This window comes from Rutilus rutilus (assembly GCF_951802725.1).
Source record: "Rutilus rutilus genome assembly, chromosome: 15".
NCBI classification, from domain to species: Eukaryota; Metazoa; Chordata; class Actinopteri; order Cypriniformes; family Leuciscidae; genus Rutilus; species Rutilus rutilus.
In genome coordinates this window covers 17,491,203-17,504,197 of record NC_140220.1, presented here as the reverse complement: position 1 = coordinate 17,504,197, position 12,995 = coordinate 17,491,203, and the positions used below count along the sequence as shown (strand labels likewise).

Here is a 12,995-nt window from a genome sequence, read left to right as displayed (position 1 = left end):
GAAATGTGCATTTTGTACAGATTGCAAATAGATGTGTCTGTTGAAGCCACAAGATTTCAACTCGTGTTTAATAGCTGAATAACTACACTAACCATAATTCTAGTCGATGTTACCATGGAAACACAAATGACAAACTCTCCCTACAGTCTCAAACTACTCACATACAGTGTTTGTATATATCTGTATTTTGCAGTAAATGCATAACCAGTTCAAAAGTTTGGAATCGTTATGATTTTATGCTCACTAAGGCTGCCTTTTTAAAATCAAATATACAGGTTAAAACATTACAATTTAAAATGTTTTGGATTTTAATATATTTTACATTTTAATTTATTCCTGTTTAAGGTTGTCATGGTACCAATATTTCTGTAGTTGGTGCCGATTCCAGTAAAATGTAGCGGTTCTCTGTACCAATTTCGGTACCTGATCAAAAATAGTTTAATTAAGTACTTTGTAATTTTGGATATCACTGCCAACCATTGCAGTTTCTGATGTATTTGCACATTTAAGTATGTTTGTCAATTCAGAAAATTTGCAGTGTACTTAGCAGCATGAAAAAATTAACTTTAGGCCTGTGACAAATCCGAAAAGAAATCGGCCACCAGGGGGGCGTAAAGGATTGTATATCACGCATGCCCACGACATCATACCATATGGTAGAACTCCTAATTCTGAGCAACTTTGCCTCTAGGACCACTGCTGTCAGTTGAATCGTTCGTTAAATTTTGATGATTATTTAAAAAGCCTACTTTCGTGAACTAGTCCTAGCTCAACCTGGATTTTAACTGTTAAAAATCGTTAAAATACATACAGTATATTTCCTTCGTAAATTGCCTTTTTTTGCTGTAAATGGTATTTTCCATCTAGGTGGTTACAGGCTTGCTTAATAAAACATAAAATCTTTTAACGCATGTGCTTAAAGGGACAATGTGTAGTTTTTTAGGTATTTTATTATCTAAAATAAATATTTTTATTCATAAATATGTCCTCAATGGTGTACAAATACCTCTGCCAATGATCTGACTTATCCTCGTAAACGAAGAATTTATTATCTTTATATACATGGGACGGGTAGGTCCACGGAGGCTTCCATGTAGTTCCGCCATCTTGAAAAACTATAATAGCAGAGAGGGACAAAAAGTACTAGGCCAACGCGTTTTCGTTCAGAGCCAGCCGGCACATTGGTGCCTGAAACCAGCAGAAACGGAGGCGCAGAGCAGTGAGAGGCACTTGTCACTGCCCCGTCAAGTTTAAAAGGCTGCACTGCACGGTTATTTATAATGGAGGACCATACAAATGCTGAGTCACAGGATAAGGAGTACTCGTCGTCGAAAAAGTCCAAAATAGACCGTAAAAGGAAACGTGACCGGAGATTACAAAAAACAAGGGTTAATGTCGGGATAGCTAATGCAGGAGAAAGCTTTCAAAAGAGACGCTGAAGTTGCCTGCTTTCTTCTCGACAGGTAAGTCAATGTTACGGTCTTAATTACAAGCTTTTTTTCATTGCTTGGTTGTGTACTTTATTATATAGACAGTAGAACATTTATGGTTAAAAGTTAAACAGGCTCTTTGATGAATAGCAGCTATTGAGTAAAGTAGAGAAGGCCCTAAAAACAAGATTGTAAGTTTTGTTTGTTCAAAACTGTAACATTCGTTTGTTCGTTGTGTCAAGTTGCAGTTTGTTTGAAATAACAAACCAGTCCACCCGAAGGAAAACTCGATGAAGTGCTATTATAAGACATCCTGTCATAGCTTTTTGGTACATAACGGCTTCCGTAGATGCAACACGCATTTGAAAAAGCGAGGCGCTGGAGAGCACTGTTCGTTTGAATGCAAAATACAATTTCACCACTAGATGGGAGAAAATCCTACACAATGTCCCTTTAAAGGCCTTAAAGCGCTTGAACCCCGATAATTGCTCCTTGTTGCTATATTTTCTTAAAGTTTTTATTGCTTATTATTTTTTTGTGAAATACCTCCTGAGTCTGGAACCAAGGACGTTAAAAACGTAGTCACTGTTGCATTTTTGTTGAGATGTCAGAGGAAGTCAATCAGCTTATTTTTAGACTGGAATTTTTGACACTTTTTGTTAAAGGGATCATATAATGGTACATGCACTTTTACAAGTTGATTGTACTGAAATGTGTGTTGGCAGTGCCTGTACACAACCATCATAAAATGATAAAAATCCATCCAGTGTTTTTTTTTTAATCTCCTTATGTTTTCCCTCTCTCTCAAATCAAGCCGTTTGATTTTGTGACGTCACAAAATTGACGCCCCTCCCACGATTGTTGATTGACAGCAGCGTTTCAACACAGACTCGCCCTCGCTCGTAAGCGAGCTGTCTGTCATCATAGTCTGCGCAACAGCAATGCTTTCATGTTTGCGCGAATCATTTCACCAGACTGCTTTATAAACGAGAACATTGAAAAAGGTATTAGCTCCTGTCTGAGTATGTGTTGTTTATGTGCCTAATGACTGTCATAGTCTCACAGACTGGTTATTTTTTAAACAGATCAGTAAAATGTTAGTGCTTCAGCCCTGACAGTTGTACCTAACACTGCATAGATAACGTTACGCATCACTGACAAGCCTACATTTACCGGAAAAAAGTTTTTCATGACCATTAGCTGTAACATCAATCTGTCAATGAACTAACGTATACATCAGTAAACACATAGCGTTCGTATCTCACTACTCTACCCTGCCAGTACATACAAAGATAGATGACATTAAAGTGACATTATGTTAACCAACCATTCAGAAACGTCCTGTTTTCCAACTCCGGTTCAAATTGATACGGTTGCACAGTGTCCTCAGAGACTCCCGCTGCCATTCTTCAAAATATAATGTTACCCTCAACTGTTGTCAAGGCAACACTCCACGTGTGTTGTTGTGGCAAAACACGGGACGGGGTGAGCAAAGCTCATTATCATTTAAAGACACATGCACTTAAACGGCGTGCTGAAAACAGAGCTGTTTTTGAGCAGATAAAATTAGTGTTTTCTTACAATACTAATGAGAATTTTTAATTAAAGTATATTACAAACTTTTAATTTAGACCCTAAAGAATCATATTAGCTTGTACAAAAATGGCATTATATGACCCCTTTAAGACAAAGGTGAGATTACTGCAAGAAGGAAGAATGGGAAATGTTGCAGGCCTCATTCAAACTTTCATGAGTCACTTAAGCTTCACAGCTTAAAAGCATGTGTGCTTTCCACTAGGCCGCAAATCAAATACTCAAGCAATTAATCTGGCCTCAATGTTTGAGGTTTATCAGGGTGAAAGAGCTCTCCGTGGTGGTAGCAGGGTCATCCCTGTGGAAGGAATGGCTTTAGTGCTTCCAAGCCAAATGTCAGAGCTGACGCTGATCAGGGACATGTAAATGAGGTAGCTAATTGTCTCCATTGGATTTTAAAATCAAAGCTCGGTACACTGAGCTGCAAACGGAGCAGTGGAGAAAATTAAACTTTCCCAGCTAGTGACAATCAATGTAAAATGAACAAAAAGCAAAGCAAGCACTGTTTCTTTCTCTTCCACTTTAGCAGATCATTATTCTATTTCAAATGCTGTGGGAATGTGTTGTTCTGACCAGTGAGGAAATTCAACATTGATTTACTGCATCAATAAGCCGATTGCATTCATTAATTTCAACAGGTAATAAAGCTAATATTTGCTTTGCCACTCTGTACTGTAATATATTACCATGATTTTACAACAATTAACAGAATTTACTGAAAAAAGTGATTTTATGTAAGATAATAGTGTTTATATTTTCGTTTGACGTCACTGTTGTAGTGATTAGTGTTCGTTTTTGCTGTGAACTAATTTACTTTTCATTTTCTCCCAGCCAATTTTACAGAACACAATCTATTATTTAAAACATTTTCTATACATTATTCTGTTACAATTTGTTCTTTATGTAAGGAACTGTGTGCTTTGCAAATGAATGCATGAACACACCAATGAGAAAAAGTCCAGTTACAGATTTCAGTACATTGTTATATTGTCTTAAATTGCTTATTAATTTCAATGGTAAGCCATGATTCCCATATAGTCTTAATGCACTCACCAGCACTTCAGCTGCATGTGGACGTGTCTCAATGGAAATAACTTGTGTAAGAGCTCTCAGAGTGAGTGACATCGGATCAGGCCCTCTGAAGATGACCCTGATAAGGCTGAGTTGAGATGTAACTGTGATACAGCATTGCTGGAGAGAGACTCTGTCCCTCCAAAAGACCCTGTGAGATCACATGAGATCAAACGTTAATAGAGACCGCTGTGGAAAAACAGCAAGTTACTGATACCTGTGTTGAGCCATCAAAACTGTGGGAAATCTAACATCACCTTATGAGAATATTCAGAGTATTTAATTTAGCATCTCTGAGTGCAGTCTGAGCAAATATGAGAGAATTAATTTCCCTTAACAACTCTGAATCAATAAGTTATTGCTTTTAATATTTATTCTTTGCAACTTTGCATCTCCTGCATGCAGCAATAATTTAGTACAAGTAATAATACCCTGTTTCCAAAATATTGGGAAAAAGAGAACCCAATTCAATAGTGTAAGAAGAACCTATGTATGCGCATACATCAGCAGCGCGCACCCAGAAAGCCGCTTCTTCATTGCCTGATGGTGGGCAAATGCTGAATTGAGCTCTCTTTCAAGTATCCCTTAAATGGACATATTCACGCAAAATTGCATAAAATAAAAAAAATGCCGGACTCAGCAAGATTCCTAGTTAACATGTTCTATATCTTCAGTGAACATAGTTGAGAAATAAAACACGTGTAATCGTAAATTGGATCCGTGCAGCTCTTAAAGTGACAGCAGTCTAATAAACCGGCTGCTGTCTTTGTTTTAATGTTAATCAAATAATAATTGCCAAAGAAAAAAATCACTCACTACTCTTGACTGATTAACTTCTGTAACTTTAATAAGGATTCATTTATATTTAATTTATACTGTGAAGACTATGCAGTGCTGTTTTACATATTATTCGATTTCTTTACCTAAAGAAAACTGTTAGACTTACCTGGAAAACAGTGTTGTTGTTTTTTATTTGTATGTTTGTTCTACAGTGTTTCTCAACCGGTGGGTCTGAGTGGATCACGGAGTGTGCAGTCAAAAAACAAAAAACGCAATTCTAAACAGTTTTTTTTATGCGAGACTTTTATTTTGAAAGACATACATGAAACCTGATGACACTTCTGTCAGATGCATGAGGAAAACGCATTGTCCCGATTCAGTATCTGCGGTCATATGAGATGTTGTAAGATGTTGTCAGTGAAATTATCATAACTTATTACGAAATAAAAAGTCTCTCACCTAAAAAAAATATAACTTTCCTGTCCTGTCAGATGCATCACTATTCAATTGAACGCTCAAATGCGGCGGTGCGCGCTGTATATCACTTCACTAAAGAAACGTCTCGGTTACGTATGTAACCCTCGTTCCCTGAGTAGGGAACGGAGACGTTACGTTGGATGACGATGAATGGGGTTTCGCTTAGAAAGCCTATCACCTTCGAGTATAGAAAACGAGCCAATGGCAATGAAATGCCATGGGTCTGCGGAATTTGCATAGCGTAACTCCGCCGCACCTCGTGGGTATATAAGGAAGTACGCCGGCAACATGCAGATATGTTTCTTCGGTGAGGAGCCAAGACTGAACTCAGGCGTTCCCAGCGGTACAGCGGAAGTGGCAGGGAGACGTAACTGTCCTACTCAGGGAACGAGGGTTACATACGTAACCGAGACGTTCCCTTTCGTGGTCACTCCGAGTTACGTCGGATGACGACGAATGGCGTCCCCAGTCTAATCACGCCACCTCGGCTGTCTTCCAGTGCTCCAGTAAGTCTGAGCTCCCTGTCGTGAGACTAGCACGGACGAAGGAGTCCTACTTAACACAGGAATACCAAGGTACACTGGGAAGCATATCTCAGTGGAAATATGCAATTATGCCCAGCCCGAAGAGGGGGACTTGGAATACACATATGACCGCGAGGGGCTGCATATGGAGTATCACTGGGGTGTCCAGCTGCAGGTGGAATATTTCAATCCCAGGGGCAGCAAGGTGGCTTGCCGAGGGAAAGACACATGCTCAGAGAGGCTTACAGTGGAAATACACATGTGGGGGTTGCCCAGAGGGGGAACCATGCACATGGAGGCACCTAGCCAAGCGCGAAAGCTGCCAGTGGCATAACTCTGGCGTTGACGTCGACAGTGCTGGAGGAAACTCAGGGCTTATGAGGCTCACCTGAGGAAAATATCGCACGTATCCCGTCCGTGGAGAGGAATGGCGAGCAAGCAAAGACACCTTAGCAGAATCTAGTACCGGCTAGTTGAAGCGAGTACATGATTATAGAATCTCGCGAATGTGTTAGGTGTCGCCCAGCCTGCAGCTCTACAAATGTCTGTTAGCGAGGCGCCATGCGCTAGAGCCCAAGAGGATGCCACACTCCGAGTGGAGTGGGCCGTCACACCAAGGGGGCATGGTCGACCTTGCTGCTGGTATGCCAAAGCAATGGCGTCCACTATCCAGTGAGACAACCTTTGCTTGGAGAGAGCCTTTCCCTTCAGCTTCCCACCATAACAGACAAAGAGCTGGTCTGAGGTCCTGAAACACTGCGTTCTGTCTACGTAAGCACGGAGGGCGCGTACTGGACAGAGCAGTGCCAAGGCTGGGTCTGCCTCCTCCAAGGGCAGCGCTTGCAGGTTCACCACCTGGTCTCGAAAGGGGGTGGTGGGAACCTTGGGCACATATCCAGGCCGGGGTCTCAGGATCACGTGAGAGTTATCCGGCCCGAATTCCAGGCACGCTTCATCAACCGAAAATGCCTGCAGGTCCCCTACCCTCTTGATGGAGGCCAATGCAACCAGGAGCGCTGTCTTAATTGACAGGAACTTAAGCTCCACTGATTGTAGAGGCTCAAAGGGAGCACTCTGCAGGGCAGTTAAAACCACTGAGAGGTCCCAAGAGGGTACGAGGGGAGGATGAGGAGGATTCAGTCTCCTCGCTCCCCTCAGGAACCTGACGATCAGGTCGTGCTTTCCCAGAGACTTACCATCAACTGCATCGTGATGTGCGGCAATGGCGGCAACATACACTTTCAGGGTGGAGGGAGACAGCCTTCGCTCCAACCCTTCTTGCAGGAAGGAAAGCATGACACTGATCGGGCATTTCGTGGGGTCTTCACGATGGGAAGAACACCAGTTGACGAAGAGGTTCCACTTCAACGCATAGCCTGATGGTTCTCGCGACCCAGCGGGACAGTCTGGGGAGCTCTAGCCAGGCTCCCAGAAACTGCTCCAGCGGGGTCATTCGAACCACAGACGTACCGTCGGTGGTGCAGCGAGGCAGAATGACCGGCCCAGGCGAGGGTGGCATAGCGGCCCTCTGCGGGGGCCCGGTCATTAGCTGCGTCCTGCCAGAGGAGGCCAGGGGAGGACCAGCGTCCCACGGGGGCGTGCTCTGGCAGGGGTCTGGCGACAGAGGGGGATGAGAGGAGCGTGGCCCGTGGGCGGCGCGTGCTGTCATCCGGGAACTCTGTGACAGAGGGGGACGATAGTGGCGGGACCCGTGGGCGGCGCGCACTATGATCCGAGAACTCTGTGTGCTCAGGGTTGGGGGAACCAGTTCTTTCTTTAACCACTTTAGGGTACTGCTCGTCGTTGGACGAGCAGCGGGGAGTGGAGAACAAAAGATTCTCCCCCGGCCCTCCATCGGGGGAAGGAGTGGCCCTGCTACCATCTCCTGGGAAAAAACTGGTTGCCAACCCTGAGCAGCCCATCTCAGGGGCGCCGCTTAGCCTGGCGTTTAGCAGGGCGCGGGGCCGGAGAGGGCTGTGGTGCCTTCCTGCGGCTTCCTCCACGACGCGGCCCGGGTGGTGGCTGCTGCTGGGGCCGTGAGGGAGCCGGGGGAGGGCGCCCTCGGCGGCGAGCAGGCTGAGGATTCTGTGCCGACGGCAGGGTGGAGGCAGCAGCGGGCCGTCGGGGCAGAATATGCTTCATCGCCTCAGTCTGCTTCTGAGCGGTCGAGAACTGTTGGGCAAAGTCCTCGACCGCACCGCCGAAGAGGCCGGCCTGGGATATGGGGGTGTCGAGCAGACGAGTCCGCTGGCCTCCCGCATATCAGCCAGGTTCAGCCAGAGATGTCTCTTTTGGACCACAGCTGTGGACATCACCTGACCCAGGGAGCGTGCGGTCACCTTCGTCGCTCGGAGAGCAAGGTCGGTGGCGGCACGCAGCTCATCAAAGAGCCCTGGGTCAGTCCTGCCCTCGTGCATGTCCCTGAGCATCTGGGCCTGGTAGACCTGCAAGATGGCCATGGCATGCAAAGAGGCGGCTGCCTGTCCCGCCGCTCTGTAAGACTTCGCCACCAAGGTAGACGAAAATCTACAGGCTTTGGATGGGTGCTTAGAGTCACCACGAGAGGAAGCGCTTGCCGGACACAGCTGCATCGCGACAGAACGTTCCACCGGGGGAACCCCAGTGTACCCACAAGCACATCGAGGGGAGGAAAGGCGGAGGAGGTCGACGAACGATCGCGGGAAGACAATGGTGTCTTCCAGGACCGCGTGACCTCCTCATGCACGTCTGGGAAGAAAGGTATTGGGGTTGGACGCCGACGAGGGTCAGCGGCCGCACCCAAAAACCAATCGTCCAGCCGTGAGTGCACAGGGTCGGGTGGTGGGGACCACTCGAGCCCAATGGCCGCAGCTGCCCGGGAAAGCATGGCCGTCATCTCGGGATCTGACTCGGGCAATGCTGGCACACCCAAAGGTGGCAGCACAGCCGAATCATCACTTCCTGATGACTCCTGCCTGCCTTGTGATGCAGTGATCGACATTGCATCCTCTTCTGGAGCGCCGAAAGAGATACGCGAGGCCTCCGTAGAGGGACCAGCGGTCTCAATCTGAACACTCGCGGGTACCGGCGCTGGAGAGGGGGGTGTGGACCGTGGACGAGTCAGCGGTTTGTTCCACACCGTCACCCTCAGGTCACCCTGGCCACCAGCCGAAGTACAGCCTCTCGCGGAGACCATAGATCGGGGTGTGGATGAGGGGACTCTCGCTCGAGTGAGCTCATTGAGTCTCGACCGTAGCGCGGAGATGGTCATGTTCCCACAGTGAGAACATGAGTCATCCACAAATGCTGTTTTAGCGTGATCAATGCCCAAACACACAAAGCAGCGATTGTGCCCATCAGAATTAGACACATTGCGACCACAACCAGAAGTGCACGGGCGAGGCATCTTTAAAAAGACAAGCGTGCAAGCTCTTTTTGTGAGAGGAAAAACTCCGCGATGTTGAAGCGACCAGGGAGAAACACACTAACTGGCAGATCACTGCACAGATCAGCAGGGTAATGTGCACTCGCTGGAGATCGCCGTCACACCAACACCGGAGAGTTCGCTCGTCTCGAAAGGTGATGCAGAGAAAGAGTAAACTCAGGATTTTGGCTTACAGGAGTGAAGAAAGCTCTCGGCTCCGAAGCGAAAACATCTGCATGTTGCCGGCGTACTTCCTTATATACCCACGAGGTGGGGCGGAGTTACGCTATGCAAATTCCGCAGACCCATGGCATTTCATTGCCATTGGCTCGTTTTCTATACTCGAAGGTGATAGGCTTTCTAAGCGAAACCCCATTCGTCGTCATCCGACGTAACTCGGAGTGACCACAAAAGGGAACTACGAGCATGCAACGTCGTAGTTACGTTGTAAATTAGTAAGTCATGAAATAAAAGTAAAGTACCAATACATCACATAACTGGTACGCTGTGTGTTAGCTGGGCCTGGGAAGGATTTGCATGCAGGTATGTTCATTCTATTCAGACGCAGTTTCCATGTATAATTAACAGTTCATGTTAGTATAGTGGATTGATCATAGTAACCGTTGTTTCCATAACCCCAAAATGCCATGATTTTTTCACTTTTTTTTATTTTGTATATTAAATGACTGTGGTGGCTACCAACTAATTAACTAGCCTACTAATTTACACTAATTATGCAGCTGTCTATTTAATGTTATAAGTACTTGTGTTAACTTTAAGTATCCCTTGTGAAACAATTGAATTTATAATGCACATTTTCCAGCATTACAAATAATCTCAAAACATGCAGACTACATACTCATGAAATACTTCATACTGCATTCATGTCATGGAAACCTAGGTTTTGCGATACACTGATTTTAACTAAGGTATACAGGTTTTCTTAGGCACAATACGAATTTGTGGTGACATCCAATCTGAATTTAAAATGTATGATTTAATTGCTCCTTGAGGGTGATTTGCTAGGCGCTCATTGTATCATGGCTAAAAACCTCCTTCACAATAACCTTCTCTTGCCCTCTCCATCTCAGTTTTATCTTAAGCTTTCCATTTCTTTTTCCTTTTTCTCTCTCTGTCACTCTCACAACCCTCTCTTACTCCTCTGCTTTCTTCCCATCCTGTTTTCACTTGTTCTCTCTCCTCCTTTTCCTCTCTGTTCCTGTAATTTGCTCAGAGGGGAGCTGACAGTGAGTTCTGATACATCCTTTGGCAAGCTGAAATTCTAGGGGAAGAGAACAGTTAGCATGAAAGAAACAAGGCCTCGCAGATTTATGAAGACATTTGCCATTGTTCTTCCTTTACTGCAGGGTAATTTGCAAATAGCAATGTCACGATACGGATATAAGCCTCCTCTGCCAAGAGGCACTAGGACTCGAATCATGAAAAAGCACTTGAGGACCCATCAGCAGGACATTTGGAAAACAGAATGTAGGGAATGTCTCTTAAAGGGTTACATCAAACACATCAATGCAGCACTCTGATTCCTTAATTCAGACAAGATATGAGGTGAAAGCGAAGGGTTTTTGGTAGGGTTCGCCAATGCCAACGTTCGTGGTCTGCTGCTTCACTTTAGCACTCTGTAAAGTAAATATTACATATATATATACTAATATATTAAAGCCGATAAATAATGGATTATTTCCTTCAGCTGAGACACATCAGATGCGCACTGTTCTCCATGATGGTTTTGAATTGCTTGAAATATGATTGGAATCACTTCAATAAAGGAAAATACAGTTAAGTGCAGCATGTGCAGCGCAAGTCTGTCATATAGGCTACATAAAATTATAATGAGAACATTATAATTGTGTGCTTGGGTCATGGCTGTTAATGGTGAGACTTTTGTTTTTTAATCAGGCTCTCAAAAATTATATAAAATTTGGATTTAGATTTATCGTCCAATATATCAGTTATCGACTTTCAAATATAAAAAATTATCGGTTATCGGCCAAAATGTTCATATCGGTGCATCCCTATTGTATATTATCACATCTTTTAAGATAGTTTAGGTTTTTCTGAAAGACTAATTCGATGACTGATGACTAATTCCACCTCCCGAAAATACCAACATCCCTGTTAATTTGTTATGTGCCCAATCAACATTGAATTATTAAAAACAAATAAATGTTTTATGTCTCTCTTGTTTTCAGCTCGTGAGGAGAATGTGGCGACGTTCCGGGGTTCGGAATACTTCTGCTATGACTTGTCTCAGAATCCCATCCAGAGTAGCAGTGATGAGATCACTCTATCCTTCAAAACTTGGCAGCGCAACGGTCTCATCCTCCACACGGGCAAGTCGGCGGACTACGTGAACCTAGCGCTGAAGGATGGCGCCGTTTCGCTGGTCATCAACCTGGGCTCCGGGGCCTTTGAGGCGATCGTTGAGCCTGTCAACGGAAAGTTCAATGACAACGCCTGGCATGACATCAAAGTGACACGCAACCTGAGACAGGTAATCACGAGACCACGGCCGCTCTTGAGACTACTCACAGATTGCTGGAGAACTAGTTCATGATTTAGCTCACATCTATTTATGTAGCATTTGCTTAGAAATCGGATAATAATACTATTGGAACTACTCAATTAAGACATTGCATTGTAATTTGTTAACTTGCTTTCTAATAATGGATGGGTATGTTCTTATTTTCTTCCTGTGTTTTCAAATCTTGAAGTCTTTTATCTCTGTTACTTGACGTGGTTTACCCTTAAGGGCTTCTGAAAATTCTAAGCTTGACTTCAAATCCTTTCAGTCTATGCTCCGAAGCTCTACAAGTGTCAGCAAACCTTCAAACCTTTAGCTTAGATATTGTATCACCTTGAAACTCTGTAGGCAGTGGTCGACAGTTATTTTCAATACATTTACATATGGTACGCAGCTATAAATAGCTTTGCAGTGAATCCTTAATGCATTTATTCACTCAAGAGACTATGGGCCTCATTTATAAAGATGCACCTAATCATTTTAAATGTGAACAAACAATAATTTAAATTTGAAATCAACTTTCAAAAAAGAGCTTTTAGTTTTAGTTGTTTCATCCAACCGGTTAGGACCAAATTTAATACATGCTCATTATTTTTATGCTATTAGGGCTTTTGCCCTTCTGCAAAATATTTGTCGTAATATTAGACAAAAATCGTTCTCCTCCTTGCTCTTAAAATGTTTGAGCAGAATCAGAATACACATTGCATGTTAACATTATGACTAATGAAAAAATAGTAATTAAGGTATTAAATGTGCAAATATTAATCCCCAAAGGTCGTGTAAACCGAAAAATTTGCGTCATTGACGGAATTTTATTAGCAGTGATGGAAAAATCTGAAAGCTGTCCATAATTTTGACAGATTACACAGGCTGATGTGTTGTAACTTGTAACTGTAATTCTCCCCCCTGTACACATGGTGGCGAGTGCACTCTTGCTGACTATAAAGTTAATGGTCAACAAATGAGTTACATGACATTGTTTACAAGATGTTTTATTGAAGTCTTTCTGTGGTTGAAACACTGATTGAGCGATTACTTGAGAGACATGATACGGATTTCGGTAAGTTGAACTGTCTCTTTGTACATATTTTCTGATGTTCATTCATGTTTATTTCATTCTGTAACGTAGCGGTAAAGAGGAAGGAATTGGTCGCGTTCACTCGCGCTCCTCTTCG

General features: G+C 44.0%; 1 protein-coding gene across 1 annotated transcript in view; it reads left to right on the top strand.

Annotated features, from left to right (window-relative positions):
* nrxn3b (neurexin 3b) overlaps positions 1-12,995 on the top strand; it is a 523,467-nt gene that overhangs the window by 126,019 nt on the left and 384,453 nt on the right. The window contains 1 exon segment of the mRNA XM_084433352.1: positions 11,489-11,790. Coding sequence (XP_084289478.1) covers positions 11,489-11,790 — 302 coding nt within the window.